The sequence below is a fragment of the Vicugna pacos genome, chromosome 26 (assembly GCF_048564905.1).
Source record: "Vicugna pacos chromosome 26, VicPac4, whole genome shotgun sequence".
Taxonomy (NCBI): Eukaryota; Metazoa; Chordata; class Mammalia; order Artiodactyla; family Camelidae; genus Vicugna; species Vicugna pacos.
In genome coordinates, this window is record NC_133012.1 from 14,521,178 (window position 1) to 14,541,806 (window position 20,629).

The 20,629-nt window shown below is 37.2% G+C and overlaps 1 protein-coding gene across 6 annotated transcripts in view; it reads left to right on the forward strand.

Annotated features, from left to right (window-relative positions):
• The window catches only part of TUSC3 (tumor suppressor candidate 3), a 140,049-nt gene that overhangs the window by 98,551 nt on the left and 20,869 nt on the right, over positions 1–20,629 (forward strand). For 2 of the 6 annotated variants that reach the window (XM_015249394.3, XM_006198036.4), the window contains exon 7: positions 14,523–14,586. The exons of the other annotated variants lie outside the window; for them this stretch is intronic. In XM_015249394.3, coding sequence (XP_015104880.1) covers positions 14,523–14,586 — 64 coding nt within the window. The remainder of the gene's footprint in view (positions 1–14,522; positions 14,587–20,629) is intronic. 6 annotated transcript variants of the gene reach the window in all.

Consider the following 20,629-nt stretch of genomic DNA (forward strand, 5'->3'; position numbering starts at 1 on the left):
CCCATTAAGTTGATTTGTAGCATTTCTGTAAATGATGTTATTTTTTATTTCTTAGGATTGAAGATTATATTCTTTGTATCATTTATACTGTTTGGGGGAAGTACCGTCTATTTTCAGGGATTTTTTTTTTCAATACTGAAGGCAGTCACATAGTAACTTCCTTGAAAAATAAGATTAGAGGGTCTTAAAGTACTTTTACAGGTTATCTGATTCATTCCTCTGTCTTCAGACATGAAAAATTCTTTTTTTCCCCCAATCCCTTTGTTCAGAATACACATGCTATCAATTCTTTTAGCACACTGGCTTCATATTACCATATTTTCTCTTTAAATATAACCTGCCTATTCATTCCACATAAACTGCTCATTTGAGAACTACTTGAAACCTCATCAAAACTTGCAACATTTCCAAAACCAAGATCTCAAACTTGAAATTAATATCATTGAATTCAGTTCTTCCTGTTCTCTTAATCTGTTCTCTTAATCGTGCTTCCTCTGGTTTTCCCTCCTGGTCCATTTTCTTACATCTCTCATGTTTTTCCATTCTGTGACACGCTTCCAAGGGACTTAACTGGTCTCCAAGGACAGAGATCAACCTTTCTTTAGAATCTCCGTCCTCTTTTTTTTAACCATATCCTCCTTGTCAGTATTCCTTCCTGTTAAGCTCTACTGTCTGCCTGGCTCCTCCTACTTGTAATACACTGTGGAAAATCATAGATAAAGTTTGATTTAATGTTTTCCACAGCGTTTGTGCCTCAAGTTCCTGACTGGTACATCTTTCTCCTAGTCTTCACACTCATTAGATGACCTTCTTTCCTACGTGAGCTACCAGAAGGGTTGCCTGTGCATGAAGTTATTTCATTTCTTGGTCCCTCCCCAGTGCCCTTCTGTCTGGCTCCTGTCCTCATCACTCCACTGAAACTCACACTAGGCTCACCAGGGATTTCTCTGCTGTTAAATTAGAGGGACATTTTTCAGTCATTTTAAAAGTCTGATTTTTACAAAGCATTTGCAAGCAATTCTCATTTTCCTAGAATATGATAAACTACTTTGTGACAAGAGTCAATATTTTTGCCTTTCTTTAAAAGAACGTGTAGTTCCCCAAATATTCCACAACTATTTTTCTAAGTGTTGTATAAGACTCAAAGTCCTCTCTCCTCAGCTTGGAGATAGATGGCCATCTTTACATGATCTTTTCTCTGTGTGTGTCTTGTCCTCATCTCCTCTTATAAGGACACCAGTCAAGCTGGATTAGGCCCACCCTTGTGTTAACTTAATTACCTCTTTAAAGACCCAGTCTCCACATTCTGAGATATTTAAGCATATAGATTGAGGGTGGGAAGTTCTACAGTTCAGCCCCTAAGAGAGGGTTATTATGCAACTGAAACATCTATTAAACAGATCTCTCATGGAAACTATTGGCCACTTATTCATTCTCTAGGTCTCACTTGTAATACACTGAGACACAAATACATTTTTAATGCATTAATTACTAATGGTGGAATACCCTTTTGAAATATCTGGAAAAATATGATTTTTTAAATTAAACGCTTAATAAAGCAAATAGTAGCAGACATAAAGGAATAAACTGATGGGAACACAATCATAGTAGGAGACTTTAACACCCCATTGACATCACTGGACAGATTTTCCAGACAGAAAATCAGTAAGGCAACAGAGAAACTAAATGACACAGTAGAACAATTGGTCTTGTTTGATATTTTTAGGATATTTCATCCCCCAAAAACAGAATTCTTTTCAAATGAGCATGGGACATTCTCTAGGATGTATCATGTACTTGGGTACAAAAGAAGCCTCAACAAATTTAAGAGGACAGGAAGTATTTCAAGCATCTTTTCTGACCACAATGCCATGAAACTAGAATTCAGCCACAGGGGAAAAAAAAAAAAAGGAGGAAAAAATGCCAGCATGATTAAACAACATGCTACCAAAAAAACCAGTGGGCCAATGATGAAATCAAAGAAGAAATTAAAATGAGACAAATGGCAATGAAAACACAACCACACAAAATCTGTAGGCTACAGGAAAAGCAGTCCTAAGAGGGAAGTTCATAGTAATACAGGCCTTTCTCAAAAAAGAACAATCTCAAGTAAACAACCTAACCCATCACCTAAAAGAATTAGAAAAAGAGCAAACAAAATCAAAAGTCAGCAGAAGGAAGGAAATAATAAAGATCAGGGAGGAAATAAATAAAATAGAGATTAAAAAAATTGGAAAAATCAATCAAACCAAGAGCTGTTTTTTTGACTGAGTAAACAAAATTGACAAACCTCTGGCCAGGCTCACCAAGATGAAAAGAGAAAGCACAAATTAAAAAAGAAAGGAAAATGGAGAAATTACAACCAATACCACAGAAATGCAAAAAACTACAAGAGAATAGTATGAACAACTATATAGAAACAAATTGGACAACCTAGAGAAATGGACAAGTTTCTGGAAACATACAGTCCATTGAGAATGAATCAAAAAGAAATAGATCACTTGAGCAGACCAATCACTAGGAACAAAACAGAATTAGCAATGAAAAAAAAAAAAAAAAACAAACCTCCCTCCCTACAAACAGAAGTCCAGGATCAGATGGCTTCACTGGGGAATTCTACCAAACGTACAAAGAACTCATACCAGTCCTTCTCAAACTCTTCCAAAAGATTGAAAAGGAGGGCAAACTCCCAAACTAGATTTATGAAGCCACCATCACCCTGATACCAGAATCAAAGACACTACCAAAAAAGAAAATTATAGGTCAATATCACTGATGAACATAGATGCAAAGATGGCTCAACAAAATATTAGCAAACAGAATCCAACAGCACATAAGAAAGATCATATACCATGATCAAGTTGGATTTATCCCAGGGACACAAGGATGGTTCAACATATGCAAATCAGTCAATCAATGTGATACACATCAACAAGAAAAAGGACAAAAATCACATGATCATCTGAATAGATACAGAAAAAGCATTTGATAAAATTCAACACCCATTTATGATAAAAACTCTTACCAAAGTCAGTATACAGAGAACATATCTCAATATAATAAAAGCTATCTATGACATAACCTACAGCCAGCATAGCACTCAACAGTTAAAAACTGAAAGTCTTCCCACTAAAATCTGGAATAAGACAAGGATGCCCCCCTCACCACTTGTATTCAACATAGTCTTGGAAGTCCTAACCACAGAAACCAGGCAAGAAAAAGAAAGAAAAGGGATCCAAATTGGAAGGGAAAAGGTAGACTTGTCACTATATGCAGATGTAACATGATACTATACATAAAAAACCCTAAAAGCTCCACACAGAAACTACTAGAGCTGATAAAAGAATTCGGCAAGGTAGCAGGATACAAGGTTAACTTACAAAAATCAGCTGCATTTCTTTACACTAACAATGAATTAGCAGACAAAGAAAGTGAAGGAACGATCCCTTTTAGAATTGCACCCAAAACAATAAAATACTTAGGAATAAATCTGACCAAGGAGGTGGAAGACCTATACACGGGGAACTACAAAACACTGATTAAGGAAATTAAAGATGACTTAAAGAAATTGAAAGATATCCCATGCTCTTGGATTGGAAGAAACAGTATCATTAAATAGCCATACTGCCCAAGGCAATCTACAGATTTAATGTGATCCCTATCAAATTACCCAGGACATTTTTCACAGAACTAGAACAAACAATCCTAAAACGTATGTGGAATCACAAAGACCCAGAATTGCCAAAGCAATATTTAAAAAAAATAACCAAGCTGGAGGAATAACCCTCCCAGACTTCAGACAATACTACAGAACTACAGTAATCAAAACAGCAGGGTGCTGGTACGAAAACAGACATACGGATCAATGGAACAGAGTGGAGAGCCCAGAAATAAACCCACAGACCTATGGTCAATGAATCTTTGACAAAGGAGGCAAGAGTATACAATGGAGAAAAGACAGTCTCTTCAGCAAGTGGTGCTGGGAAAACTAGATAGCAGCATGTAAAGCAGTGAAGCTAGAACACTCATTCCATACACAAAAATAAACTCAGAATGGATCAAAGACTTAAATATATGACAAGACACAGTAACTCTCCTAAGAGAAAATATAGGCAAAACATTCTTTGACATAAATCTTAGCAATGTTCACCTAGGGCAGTCTACCCAAGCAATAGAAATAAGAGCAAAAATAAACAAATAGGGCATAATTAAACTTAAAAGTTTTTGCATAGCAAAGGAAACCATAAGCAAAACAAAATGACAACCTATGAAATGGGAGAAAATATTTGCAAATGAGGCAACTGACAAAGGCGTTATTTCCAGAATATACAAATAGCTCATATAACTCAGTAACAAAAATACAAAGAGCCCAATCTACAAATGGGTAGAAGACCTAAACTAGCAATTCTCCAGTGAAGACATACAAATGGCCAATAGGCACATGGAAAAACTGCTCAATATCACTAATTTGATATCAGAGAAATGCAAATCAAAACTACAGTGAGGTATCAGCTCATACGAGTCAGAATGGCCATCTTTGAAAAGTCTACGAACGATAAATGCTACTGTGGGTGTGGAAAAAAGGGAACCCTCCTACGTTGCTGGGGGGAATGTAGTTTCGTACAGCCATCATGGAAAACAGTATGAAGATTCCTCAAAAAGCTAAAAATAGACTCATCAGATGATCCAGCAATCCCACTCCTGGGCATATATTCAGAGGGAAGTGTAATTCAAAAAGATACATGCACCCCAGTGTGCACAGCAGCACTGTATACAACAGCCAAGTCAGAAGCAGCCTAAATGTCCATCAACAGATGGCTAGATAAAGAAATTGTGGTATACTTGTACAATGGAATACTATTCAACCATGAAAAATAAAACAATTCCATTTGTAGCAACATGGATGGACCTAGAGATGTCATTCTAAGTGAAGTAAGCCAGAAAGAGAAAGAAAAATGCCATAAGATATCACTCATATGTAGAACCTAAAAAGAAAGAAAAAAGGACACTATGAACTCATCTACAAAACAGAAACAGACTCGCAGACATAGTAAACAATCTTATGGTTACCAGGGAAAGCCGGTGGGAAGGGATAAATTTAGGAGTTTGAGATTTACAAATGTTAGCCACGATATATAAAAATAGATTAAAAAAGAAAAAAGTTTCTTCTGTATAACACAGGGAACTGTGTTCAATATCTTGTAATAACCTTTAATGAAAAAGAATATGAAAACGAATATATGTATGTATATGCATGACTGGGACATTGTGCTGTACACCAGAAACTGACCCATTGTAACTGACTATACTTCAATTTAAAAAAATTAAATGTTTATAGTACCTACTAATAACCACCAAATATCAATATTCACTTGTTAAAAATTTTATTGGCAAAAAAATGCTTACTTAAAAAAACTTATTTAATGAGCTCAGTCTAAATCTAAAAAGAATAAAACTGATTTTATTAATTTAATATTCACTCTACATAGTTGTTTAAATCATCACTTTTTCTCTAAGATTTATATATGAAATTTACTGCTAGCTTCATTTGAGAAGTTAAAAGATACAGAATTACTAACAGATGTTCTAGATTTTTAAAAAATTTCTGAATTACACTATACAGATTTCTACAATCATTTTACTTTTCATTTTAGGGTTTCAGTATATTTTATATTTAAATTATTTTGAAATATGTTGAAGTAATTAAGCCTGTTATCTTTTTTAAAATAATGGAAATGTTCTCTATTGTGTAAGTAATATATCCTTTTCCCTGAGACAGGTAACATTATTCATGTGAGTTTAAGTCCAGAATCCTAACATTTTAAGTCCATCTGTGACTAAGATGCAGATTAAATGGTACAGACAGTAAGTATTATAATAGTTTAAGAGCCTTCAGTATTAACCACCCTGAGGCAAAATTATCTGGCAAAGTTTTAGTAAAAGAGGTAGAATTTGAGTTGGCCTTGAATCAAGCTGTTTTGGTAAACCAGTAAGAATAAAGATCATTCCTTGGTATGAGTTGCAGAAGAAAAAAAAAAACAGCCTTAAGAACCCATATAGAGGTGGAAATGAAAATTGAAATGTAATTTTTTAATAGAAATAATATGAGAAAAATTGTACTTAATCTGGCATCCCAGTCATGTCTACCTCCAGACCCCTTCCCAGGAGGATAAACAGTTTTGCTTTCCACCCTCTATTAACTTCCTTGTCACATTCTACCTGTTTAAAATCCTCTCCCAGGATTCCTAGTTGATCTCAATGTATTCTACGTAGAAATACCCTGTTTACAGTTAACCATCTTTGGAGCCTTTTTCAGATATATTTTTATATATCGTGGCTTTTATGTTTCTCTCGAATTCACTGAACACATAACTATATAAATAGCCCAATTAGAGAGGTCTTACTAAATTCCATGTAATTTGGTAACTAATTTTATTAAATTCTGAACTGTTTAATCTGGTAGCCGTTCGCAATAAGAAAAATGTGTTATCTCCAGTTACAAAGGAGTCAGCTCAAGCACAGACTCAAATCTTGGTCTGCTAATTCCAGAGTGTTAAGCACAGCACCCTCAGTTTATTTTGCCTGTGTGATTAGAGATTTCTTAATGCATGTATTACTATGTTTCTTTTTGAGCAAAAACACCATGCTTTATCTGTTTTTGAACTCTTAGCTTAAGTACTGAGTAGATACTTGTTGGACTGATTGATTCATACAAAGGTATTTGGCTTATATTGCCAAGGGCTTTGGTCCCAAAGCAATTTTAAATTTTCAAAGGGTTGTGAGCAATGGATTGATGAAAGTGGTAATTTTGGAAGATTTAGCTAGAAGTGAGGGATTGGAGAGTAAAGTTTAGAGAGCCCGTAATCCAAGCATGATATGATAAGCATTCAGACAGAATCGGTTGTGTCAGGGTAATAGAAAAGCAGCAAATAGAGAATCGGGAGTGTTCCCTGGCTTTAAGATTGATGCAGGCAGAAATGTCAAAGTTGAAACTTAGCTCATGAGAAGAATGGTTGCATTATTGACAGAAGCATGACGTCTGTTCTGGCAAAGATAAGTTACTTTATGCTAAGAATGCTGACGTTTGAAAATATTTTGGTTTTAGAATATTAGGAGATTCAAATAGAATATTCTAGGAGATATATCCAATTAGTAGTTACTCCATAAGATGTGACAATCTAGAACTGTCTGAGAAGTGGGTCTTTCAATACAAAAGACCTGTTGAATTTTAAAATATGAATCATCCAAAGGAAAAAGATGTAAAAAGAAAATAGAACTTGATGGACAAATAATGTAATTTATCTCTTCTATTATTAGAGTCCTTACCAATTAAAAGCACATGTTATGACCATTTTTAGCGACCTCTGTAATAAACCCAACTATATAAATGAATGTTAAGATTTTGTTTAAAATTCATGTATCCCCAATTGAATGTAAATGTTTTATGTTTCTATTAGTATAAATACTAGAATATATATTTACTATGAATTTGAACTTTAAATTTTTGCTACACATTCTGTCATTTACAAAGCTGTGGTCTCCTTTTGCACAAGAACACACAGGAAAGAAGAAATGCTATTCTTATTTCAGAATAAATCCAGTATCAAATCACTTGTTATCACCTGTCATCAGCCTGCTTTAAACTACCAGCATCTGCTGTCAGGATTACTGTAGTAACTCCCTCTTGTCTCTTTGCTTCTACCCCTGCTTCATTGTCTCTTCTCAGCATAGTTCAGGCTAATTTTCTGCTCAAAACCTTCCTATTAAGGCTTCCCATGTGACTCGGTAAAATCTGAGTCCTCACCAATACACTGACCTTTCTGCTCCTTGTACACGCTTCCACCTTAGGGCCTTTGCACTGGCCATTCTTCCCTCTGCCTGGTATGTGCTTCCCCCCACACCAGTATGGCTAACTACTGTCCTCAGTGTACAATTCATTTTATTTTATATTTACATATATGTATTATATTTTTACGTTCATTTTTTTGGTCTCTGGCTCTGGCTCCCCACCCCCAGCACACACAGGCACACACAAACCCTCGACAGTCAGCCCCATGAGGCTGGGGGTGTTTGCTCTGATCACTCTTATCTCAAGTGCCTAGAAATGTACCTGTCACTTGTTAGACACTGAGTAGATACTGGTGGAATAAACAGATGTAACAACAGCAGCCAACACTTAATGCAGGCTTACTGCATGTCTTACTTTTCTGAAAGCTTTAAATGATCGTAACCACCTTGCTCTATGGATGAGGAGCCTGAGCCACCGGTCGGCTGGGTGACACGCGCAGTCCCACACGGCCAGCAGCCTGGTTCGGAGCCAGAGCGCCCCACCGTCAGCGAGGCCCTTCTGCCGCAGACGACTGCTGTGTTTGGTGCTGTGAGGTTTTTACGGCAGAAACAGAAGTTGTCTGTTAGCCTCTGTATACAAAACACTTCTCATATACCTGGATTCACATTGATAGTATACTGATTAAAGATGAATGCTATTAATTTGAAGCCTTCAAATACTAAGCTTAGCAAATAGAAAATTACACCAAGAATTTGATGCCTCACGTGGTAAGTCAGCAGGTTCAGCCAGTGACATTCATCACTGTTAAACCCATTCTCAAGGCCTGCAAAGCCATGGAGCTGTCAGCAGTGTTACACGGGTCTGATATCGGAATCCTCATCAGCGTCACTTCCACTTCTTAGACAGGTTTCATTTATCGTACCTTTGTGCGATATTTCATATCAGATGTCAAGATGAAGTCTCTGATGTCAAAGATTTAAAGGCAGTGATTTCCCTGACTTGCTCATCAGAATGCAGTGATCGTGGACTTGTGGAGAAGATGGATGACACTGGACTTCTAAAGCAATTGGCATTAGGTGAACTTTAGAGAAAGTGTCATTCTTAAGACAACAGAAGGGAAGTTTCAAGGATGTCAACAAAGCTGTCTGAAGAACTGGACTAGAAAAGCTGCCACAGCAGACAGTCCAGCATGATGTAAGGGGACCCAGAAACTCAGTGATAGTTTGCTCGTGTTGCAGTCAGAGAGGCGGTGACATGAAAGAATACCAAGTACAAAGTGCGAGCAGAGGACGAGCTCACGGGTGTGCCCCACATGGTTAAGGGACAATTTCCTAGCCACCCAGGGTCCTTGTCATCCACGTGAATACACATATGTAGGATTATCAAAGAATTCTCATGTGAGCACTGAGAGTCGAGATACGAACATTCATCTCACAGATACACACACACACACAAAAAAAGGAAAAATGTAAGAGACTATGCTTCAGAAGACAGCAGACCTTGCTTACTTTTTGTTTAGACGCATTTTGTAGACTTTGCATGATAATCTTTATCACCTAATAGCCCCATGAAAACAAAAACTTATCTGGACTAGGAAAACGAATTTCTGGGTTTCCTGGGGGAAATCATTCAATTTCTTTGCAAAGGGCAAAAGAGAAATTCTGCTCCTAATCCATTTCTCAGACCAATTAGAGCTGCAAAATATTTAGCGATGTGAAAGGAGTGGTTTTATTTTTAACACAGAATAATGTACATTTTAAGCTACCTTAGTTGGTTTTTTGGTTCTTGCATTTTGGATAGCATTTATAATGATGACAGAATAATAATCTTTCTTGATGGTTGACTTTTTCCCAAGGATAAAGAGAAAAAACCCACACATTTTTTATTATACTTTTCATATATACCTGATATAACAGAGCTACCAGAACTTTTGCATTTTAGATTTACGTATTCAGTTTATCTCGTATCAGAAGCTACTCAGTTGGATTTTAAAATGTATAACAAATAACTTCATTTTGAACTTACTACTTTAGTTACCAAAAAAATTCTATCAGAGTAATTACACTATGTATTTCAAGTTTTCTTTTATTGGTGAATAAAACAAAATCTATGCTAGGTCTAGAAATGTGCTGTTGTCAAGAAAATAGTAATTACTAAAATTACTTAGAAACTGAATCACAGGACCTTGTAAGTTATTGCCGCACACTTGGAAGAAACATAGTCTCACCATGTGGTCCTATTTTTACCCTCTCAACGTTTTGAAAGCACAGTGAGTAGGAGCAGCTCTCTCTTCCTCATCAGTCGTTTCATCAGTTTTGTTCTGAAAATAAAAGCCTTTTCTCCAAACATAGTTTATCCCCAGTAGCTGACTCGCTTTGCTGGGGGCTCAGGGTGGTTTCATGGTCTCCGAGGAGTCTCCCGGCCCTGCACTGTGTTCCCATCGGCTGACCTTCTGGGGAGGGGCAGTCGCAGTGAACTATTTCAGCGTCTTCTGCTTAGGGTTTCCTTAGTATTGATTGGAATTTGTTGTTGTTCTGCTGTTCCTGACCCGCCCCCCGCCGCCTTACGGTATAGGAACCCCCAGTCTGACTGACACTGTAATTGAGGTGAAGCTCATGAGGTGAGTGATTTCTCCGCTGTGCTGTCAGGGCTGCCAGCTTTCTGTAGAGAAGGGTTTGACTAAGGCCCGTCATCCTCTTCCCAGCCTGGGGTCACAGCTGTCCAAGCACCGCCCCTGGTCAGCAGCCGCTAGCCCACCGTTTGGTTCTTCCCTTTCAGTGGTTTCTGTCTCTCTTCATTTTCACCACGTGTCTGGTAGTATTCTAGAAAATCTCTCAGAAAATTGAACAGGATGATTGAAATTAGAGTTTTTAGAGCTAGGCTGGGCTGTTATCTGTTGCTCCCTTGCCTGAGAAGCATCGTGCAGTTTCTTCTGTCGCTGGGGCTCACGGAGCAGCCAGCACTCCGTGGGCTCGTGTCCCTGGGGCTCTCTGCTCCTGCATTTAAAGGAGCAGGTCTTGTTTATAACAAGAACACCTCATGCTAGTGTGATGTTTTCTCTGAATACATAGCGATTCTTTTAATAGTTAAAAAAAAAATTCCTACTAGGAAGATGTTCTCTCTGACTAAGGAGCCTTTGTGACAGTTTTTGCAGGATTACACATCCCCTCTCCCCACACAGCCTCTTGCAAATGCAGGCATGTAGAAATGGCTTTCAGCTCATGAACAGTGTGAATTCCTGGGCCTACCACACAGACTTATTTTATTAGAATCTCTATATATGAATTCTGAGAATTTGTTTTTCATCAATATCCCAGGTGAATTTATGCACACACATTTTGGGACTCACTGACCTGGGTTGAGTGGTCCACCTTTTGGATCCTCAAATAGGGTGGGGAAAAAAGTCTCAGAAGCCCTTTTGGGAGTGCGGTGGGGGCAAGGAATGGTTTCACACTCCATAAGCGGCCGTGCAATAAGTTCAGCTCAGTTAGGGCTAAAAGTCACCCTAGCATTTCAGTCAGCAAGCGGGCTTACTGCAGACTCCCGACATACAAAACACTTCAGTAAGCAAATCAGATTTCCTGTTTTCATAAAGAACTGTTTTACGTGTGTTACACTCAATTTTTAGTTCAAGTCAAACTTCTAATGACATACGTAGGAATTTCAAGCACACGGTCTGTGTGGCCTCTGGGGAAGTCAAACACAGCAGCATCCTCTGCCTCCTGGATGTAGGTAATGCCTACCTACATCCCTTCTTTCCGGCAAACCCAGAAGGACTTGGCCTCGCTGTTGCATGGTCTGCAGTCACGTCTGCCACTTGGTACAGCAGCCTAGCAAGAACTAGTGCCACATTTACGTAGTCTGATGAATACAGGAAGGACCCCTAAGGAAAGGGCTGGAAACCTCTATCAGGAAGTGGGAAATCTTTTACTCGAACGTCACAGCGAGAAGCACCTTGGGATTTCAGCTCTTTTGTGCAGCAGCAGTGGTCACCCAGGATCCTCCCGTTTACCCGCAGAAGCCAGCCTGCCTGCTCGCACTTTGTTTTCACTAAAGAATTAATTGATTCCATCGTAAGCAAGATTAGAGCATCATACAGTGGGAAGATCATAGAATGCCTTTAAGAATTTCTGGTACATTTAACACCAAATAAGATAGTGTCTCTTCCTGGAGGCTCCTATTCTCAGAAAGAAACTGGAAAGGAAATATTGAAGATTATTTTGTTTTAGTATTCCGGGTACCTGAATACACAAAGGAGATCTGGGTCTAGGGTGTCATTACTGCATTCCTACTAACTTACATATTTTAAAATAGCATCTTCTTTTATTTAGAGTCACATAGTGAAAAAAATGATTGATTCTATTACATATAAAAAACCAGATTCCTCAGATTTTATATCAAAGTCTGAAGGACTGGGCTGCAGATATAAATACAGGAATTGTCAGGACAGAAATGATTAAACTCATTGGGTTGGGTGAGAATACCTGGGAAGGCTGAGTATTAGAGAAGAGGCTCAGGTCTACAGAGCTCCGAGGTACTAGAGAATTTAGAGTTCGGGTGATGAGAAGGAACAGCCAGGGGGCCTGAGGGAGGGAAGCCAGTGAAGCAGGAAGAGCCAAGTGAAGAAAACACGACGGAAAGGGAGAGAGTGAGCACATGCAGCCAGTTCTTCAGAGAGATCAGGTCGAGTAAGACCGAGATACGACCATCAGATCTTAAATGTGGACGTCTGCTGACGACACTGACCAGAGAAGATGCTCCACTTAAAAAGTTCTGAAACCACTCACCTAGAAAATCTCTCCAGTTTTGCTCCTTTAAATGTGTGGTTCTAATACAGGCAGGCTACCTTGCAGTTGTTATATAAATCGGGGCATATTATCCAGCAGTGCTATGTTCAGATATTTCAGTCAGTCATACAGATGTTATTTTAATTGCTGTAATGGCCAGTATTTAATTGTATGATTGCCAGTTAAGCTTTTATATGGCTGTTCACTCATTTTCCTTCCTATCTTTTGGTAAGTTACTGTCTGCTGGAAAAGGCATGGACCCTGGAGGCCTTCAACCCCGGGTTACAGTCCAAACTCCACCAGTTACTTGTTGTGCGATCTTAAGTTAATTTCTCGAAATCCCAGTGTCCTCATTTGGAAGACGACATGAGAATAACTACTTTATATGGTGGTTAAGATATGATGGGCTAACATATGAAGCAGCCAGTCAAATGGCCAGCAAGTAACAAGGTAGCACAGTGAATAAGAGCTCAGAATCTGAAGTCCAACAGGCCTACTCTCAAATCTCAGATTTTACATACCCCAGACATGGAAGACTCAGGCAAGGTTCTTCACCCAAGCCTTAGTTCCCTGGTCTATGAAATGGCTGTAGTGAAAATACCTATCTTGTAGGATTATCAGAATTAAATGAGCAATTGCAAGTAAAACTTTTAAGTGTCTCACACACACATAGTGCTTGATAAATGGCAGTTATTATTAGCACTTGGTATGACTGTATTTATTATCTATGCTGTTAACAGTTATTAGAATGATAAAACCTTCATTTCTTAGTTCTCAGGGTCTTAGTTTCTAATCTGACTTGAAGTAATTATAGTATTTGTCATGCTACACTGTTGTCATTCATTAGTAATGTTTAATAGAGTAAAAAGGAAACATACGTGATCGCATGCCTCAGAAGCTATAATAAACCAGAAATGGCTATTTTTTCTAGCCACTTTTGCTTGAAACTGTGCTTTAAAAATAGATCTAAACACATCTTTGGATGAAGCAGCTGCACTGTGAATTACTGAGAATTAGAGATGGAAATAAAGACCATTTAGATCAGAGTATCAAGAGCAGCCTTTACATGAAAATACTAAGACAGCTGATGACAAAACACAGAGGACTGTACACACTTCAGAAAGACCCCAGGAATCACCTGATCCAGTTCCTAACTTTACAGACGAGGGGATACTGAGTATTTGAGATCTCGTGGGTGACACGCCCAGAGGGAAGGACAAGAAAGAGTAACTTTCTCACTCCTGTAGTTAAATGCTCTTTCCATTAAAGCAGAAATACGTGAGAATCAGTTTTTCAGAAGCAGAATGTCCTGGATGGAGATTTTTGTCAGATTTCTGTAATCGACTGATAGCAACTAATATAGATCTTACTAGGCATAGAAAACTACATTTTTCAATGGGGTAAAATAATTTTAATTATAATTTGAAAAAAAATCAGTTTAAATTCTCTAATAAAATGAATGCATTTATAAAAGTATCTCCTTATTTTAAATACTTTGATAATGTGGTAAAGAGTGATATAAGAGTGATAGGTCATTTTTTTTACTTACTTAAAGGATGGAGAATCATTAAACTTAGTTGCGCTAATTTGTAACCTACGCTATATTAAGCACATTTTACAGTAACTGTGGAAGAATCATTACATTGTGTATATGTATTTGTGGTAAGCCTTTTAAGAAGTTACATTGTTTTACTGTGATGTTAAGTTGCTTTCTACAGTTTACAGTAACATCAACCATTTTTATCTGTTATTTCTAGTTAACTAATTTTATTCAAAAATAACTAATAATTATTTTATTCAAAAATTATAAATAGGAGTTTAATTAGTATATTTATCCACTGTTTATCTTCAAGGCACAAAACTACACAATACAAAGAAAAAAAAATCTACCAAAAAATCTGCTTTTCCCCAGATTGTAATTTTTGCTTCTTTGTCTTGTTTTATAGAGCTACATTCATGGAAGCAGCCAGGCCCAATTCGTGGCAGAGTCACACATTATTCTGGTACTAAGTATCCTTTAAAATACTGATGGATTGAAAAGAACAAAGCAAAGCTGCATGCTATCAAATTGATTTTTTTTTTCTAACAATATATATGAAGACTTTTAAAATCTTAAATTTTAAACTTTACCATGTGGCTAATTTTCTAATTCCTACGCTAATTATTTTCTATTACAATGTAGTTTTAAAATTCTCATTTATTAATAGACTATAGCTTTCTCTTTTCTACTGCCTATTGAATTTTGAAGTATAGCTTTTGCTCTGCATTGATCATCTCTGGCTAGAGTTTTTTGTGGTTTCTGTATGATTTTCCCCTGTAGGATTTTAACAGAGAGAAAAAAGTGTCCTATAATATAAACAGCAGGATAAAAAATACACATATATGGTACTGGTTCCCTTAAATGTTATTAGTAAGAGAAGAGAGAGTAAATTTAGGATAACTAGACATCTTTTTGGAACATGACAGACTAAACGTTATAAATCAGATAATACAGTGCAATTTATAGTTTAGAGGCAGAAGGGTAAAGAAAATAGCAGGAAAGCAAAGAGTTAAGGCTCATGTATCTAAAAACAAACTGAATATGATTAGAATGAAGTTAAGTTACTTTTTGGGTGAACAACTGCACTTTGGGGGAACACTGATGTTTGAGTCTTATGAAAATGTTTGTAGGTTAAATTTATAGTGTTGAACATATTGAGTCATTCTCAGGATTTTAAATGTGCCTTATAGTATCATTTATAAAGTCAGATTACTTTCCTGGTTACTAAGATTCATATTCAAATGAAGCAGTCTAGACCATAACTAGTTAAACCTTTAAAGATTCTTAGAACTCACCTAGGCCAAAACCTCCTTTTATAACTAGGAAAACTAAAACCCACAAAGTTTATTTGACTTGCCTCTGGGTTGGAGGAAGAATTAGGATTAGGGTTCAGTTTTCTTGTTCATGGTCTCCTGGTTGTACAGGTACTTAAGTTTTATAGGTTATTTTATTATGGTCTGTGACATAGGATTTCATGAATAAGTGTCAGTCAGGCCATTGAAGTCCTTAATTTTATTCTGGACAGAAAAGACTTTTTTAATCCTATTAGAGCTTTTATATCTTATTACTTTGTTCTAACAGTGCACTCTGTAATCCACCAGCAAATACATATTCGCTACCTTTAATTCTCTTTTACTTGCATTGTGGACACGGCATCAGGTGCCGGTACAAACTGAGCCTGGCGTTACTCCTAGAGGAAAGGGGTGGGAGGCGCTTTTAAGTTCTTCCCACCCAGTTCCCAAGAAGCTCACAAACTCCCTCATTTGTAAAATCAGGGTTATTGAGCCAACTAACGGCACAGCATTTTTCTGCGGAACAAGTGAGACAACACAGATGAAACGTCTAGTACCCACTCGAGGCTGACGTTTTTCCCATTATGTTTTCCCATCTTTCTCACTCAGAACTTTGCTGCTCACAGATAGCGTGCATAAACATTGACTGGTTGATTCTTTGGCATTTGCCAAAGGTGTAGATGTCCAGAAACAGAACAAAACAAAACAAAAAAAACATAGTCCTGTGGTATTTATCAGAATTCTTAAGTTACACTGGGAACGGAATGGCTTAATTTTTTCTGGTGTGAGAGTCATTGTGTCATTAATCATGTGTCGTTAACTAGATAATAAAATGACACCTTTAGAAGGTTCGACCTTGGAAATGAAGCTTGAGGAGATAGACTGTAAGACTCCACTTTCTGTTGCAGGGGAAATAAACACTGTCTTTTTGAAACTCACTGAACAGCATCCATCATCTTCTTCCTCTGTATCAGTTCTCAACATTTTTGTTCCTTTCACCCTTGGCTACACATACTTGAGTGCTTACACAGAACTGCGTCTCTCTGTAGCCCATTCCTGGCATTTATTTAATTGCCCATGTGGTTTATGGCTTCAGAATTAGGGAGCTACTGTGATGAGTACTTTTTTGCTTGAATTTGTCTCATGCAAAGAAACAATGTAGGTATTTCCAATTCTATTCTCAAATTTTGATCTTGAACTATATGGTTTCTGTTTCCTAACTTTCATATGGTAAGAAAGTAATAATACTTTCTGCATATCAGAGGGAATTTAGGTGAGAAAATGAAATACTTGCAAGTGTGTTTATAGGAACATCTCCTTATTAAACATTAAGGGCAGTGTCTTATTTACTCTTAATTTATCTTTTAATTATATAATTATGAAGCAAAATGCATTTGTTAAAATACAAGACCTCCCCCATCTACAGGAAATATGTTCCAAGACCCCCAGTAGATGCCTGCATCCTCAAATAGTACCAAATCCTGTATCTCTTTCTTATACATACATACCTATGATAGTTTAATTTATAGATTAGGCACAGGAAGAGAATATCCACACTGCCAGCATCACTACTCTGGCGCTTTGGGGCCATTATAAAGTAAAATAAAGGCGACCTAAACACACTGCAATCCCCCAGCAGCTGGCGTGCTAACAAGATGGTTACTAAGTGGCTGACGAAAGGGTAGCGAATACAGCAGTGGATGCTCGGGACAGAGGAATGATTCCCATCCTGGGTGGACAGGGCAGGAAGGTGTGAGATTTCATCACGCTACTCCGAAAGGCATTGAAAACTTACTTTAAAGCTTAATATTTCTGGAATCTTCCATTTAATGTCTTTGGACTGCGGGTAACCGAAACAACAAAGTGAACCCACATGAAAGGGGGTACTATTTATTGCAGGTTACTTTCTAGCTCGTATTTGTATAATTTTTTTCTTTTCTGCCCAGTTTTAATCCACGATGTAGCATTTTAGCGATATACTTGATTCAAAGCAGCTAGTCTGTTAAACACATGAGGAGTCGCCCACACAAGGAATGAAAAGGTGTGTTGAGACTATCACTCCACTGTATGGCAGGATATTCTCCAAGGTTTCATTTCATGGCTCATTGACAACAAGCTCAGATTTAGGATACAAAGCAATTTCACAAACAGCATGAAGTCCCTCCACATAGATTTTTTTATAACAGAAATACAGAGAATTAAAAGTCCCTCTTCTCTTTACACTGCCAGTAACTATTTGTTGCTTTACTGTTCCTGTTATTTTTATTTACAGACATCTATGAAGAAGAGAAATTCCTTTTAAAATGGTAGACTCAGTGAAAGTTTAGAATCCATTGTATTAATAATTTCTGATTTTACTTTCACTTGGCAGAGTCTGCTCATATTTTTTAAACTTACTATGTTATTTTTTTTTTGTAATTTGCATGTGTATTTTTTCTCTTCATGCAAAAAAAGAAAATGTAAATTCCAGATGGTTACTTTTTTGTTTATCTTTAGAGAACATTTCTGCCTTTTGGTTTTCTCCGAATTTAGTATGCCAGATCATTAGATGCAATTGATATAAATACAAAATGTTACTGAAAAACTCTAAGAACAGATGGAGCCATTTGATGTCATAGGTTATAGATTCACATTTCTTAAAAATAAATTTTTTGTCCCTATTAGCAGTGTTTAATTGCAGTTCCTTATTAGAGAGAGAAAAAAAAAAAGGAACAATCCTAAGTGGTCTTTCAGAGAAAACTATGTTAAGAAGACATTTAAAATATTATGACTTTTAATATGAAATGTATGAACTGTCTGAGACTAACTCATATAATCCTTTGTATTTTTCCCAGTAAAAAAGTTTGTTTTTTCTTTTAATTTTTCATTTGGTTATGTTTCAGCATGTGATGCAAATATTTGGTTATGTTTCAACATGTGATGCAGTTTACAAGAAGGTAGACTGATAGAAAATTAGTTGAATCCAGGGTGACAAATGCTATAATCAGTGCTTGGTAGCAGCAAGAGAGGAGGGAGCAAGTTGATGCCTAGAAAAGTGGACCTGCCTTTTCAGGTGGGTTTTGATACAGTAGAAAAGGAGTTTCTCCCCAGATGGAGAATGAGTGAGTGAGAATATTCCAGTGGAAGGTACAGCAGGTACAAAAACATAAAATGAGAGCGTATTCACAAACTGTGAAGGAGGTTAACTGGCCCAATTAGTGAACATCTTCCCATACCTTGCTAAGAAGTTTGAACTTTATCTGGATTCACCAAGATACGTTCTACGTGCCAGTGGAAACAAGACACAGGAGTTCTAGGCTTGGCTTTACTGTCAAGTGTATAAATTCTGACCCGTCCCTTAATTCTGCACATCCGCTCAGTTCTAGGATCTCAAGAAGATGACATGAGATAAATATCAGTCAGAAATACAAGTTCTGATATAAATGACCAAGGTTATACTAGCAACAGCAATAGTTTCAAAATACGTGTATTCATAGAAAGATCACATTTGCTTTTCCTATGAGAAAAACTTGTTTTCCATTTAATACAGAAGAGTGTGATTTTGCTCTGATTCATTTTCAATCTATGATAGGGAGCAAATGTTTTTTATTTTAATGTGTTACATCCAAGGAGAAACATACTGTAGAAGAAAATTAACGGTAGATGCAAGTTGAAGATACTTTAGATGTAGACAGAGGACTTACAGTCTCTAATGTTCTGGCTTTTTTTCAACATCTGTTCTCATTTATCTTTAAATTGACAATCCTGATTCTCTTCCTGCGACCAACAGTAAACCTGACATCATGTGCAACTGAGAATGGATTTTAATGTAATGCAAATGTATTGTTACCAGTTCAGTAGGGTGCTCATTGTCTCTGCGTTTTGTGTATAATTTACACAAATAGCAGCTTCTGTTTTATGTAGGATCATGTCAATATTTTGACTTTTAAGCAGTAAGAAGGTGATTGACAGGATAAGCAGAGAAACTGGAGAATGCACAGTAGTTGAAGTGTATACTGCTGTGATATTAATCAGTACCAACATGCAAAGTAATACATGACGTAGAACAAGGATGCATGTGGACGTGCAGGCACGGGCATCGACAATCTCAGAACAACAGAAAAGGTCTCAGGAACATTACAGTCTGTCTACTATATACCTGCATCTCTGATTCTCTTTTAATGTTGAGACTCTTTAATAAGGCATAGTCAAAGTGGTTATGCCCATCAGTTTAATGACAGAAAAGCATCTGTTATTCCAGAGTTGGACACAGACTCTGAGAGATTTGTAGGGACTTAGATTAGTCATTCAGCCTTCCACCCAGTGAAGGAAGCCCTACACATTAACTCTGGTAAATGACCTTCTGGCCACTTCCTCTTTATAAGTCAGCCCTTTATCTTAAAATGTTTACGTTACAAATGTGCTTTTTTTTCTCCAGATTAATTATTATGTAGGCTCTCTTTTAGCCAGAACTGTTGTTTTCCTTGATACAGTCAAAGTTTAGGTAAATAATTCTTAAAACTCAAAGGCCTTAAGCTTACAAGATCTTTAAAGGAGAAAGAGGGCTGACAAGTTTAAACCATTTTAGTTTAATCCATGTGTCTTAATTACAGCCGTCAAGGTTAAAGTAGGTTCATGGCTCATTCCTTACAGCCTGGAAAACTCTCTCTTGTGGGAAACATTCCGAGTGCACCATCACACTTGCTTCCTGACCCTGCTGCTTTCCAGTAAAATATTTTACCTGAGGGTTGTACATAACACCTGCATCTAGTCATCCTTTTGCTTTAAAATTCGTACTTTGGGATCATATGCACAAGGGCTAAGTTTTCCATTTATTTTCATTTAAAAACAAAGCTAGCTTCCTCACAGACAGAACAGTTTGTGGTAGCTTCAGCCCTGTCTTAGATCCTCTATAGCAGGGGTTGGCAAACTAGAACCAGCAAGGGCCAAATCCAACTTGTCTACTATTTTTATAAAGAAAGTTTTTATTGGAACTCAGCCACATGTATTCATTTCTATATTATCCATGGTTACTTTTCATTGCAGCAGCAGAGCAAAGCGGTAACAATACGCCACACAGCTTGCATAGCCCACAGTATTTACTTTCTGGCCCTTTAAAAAATTTCACAAACTACTGCTGTGTAGAATGTGGCTAATAGAAAGCAAAAGCCCACAAGCTCATTATCCCAAGGCAGTTGCTTGCAACTTTTCGTTGTCTTTCTTTTCCTGCATTTCTCTTCTT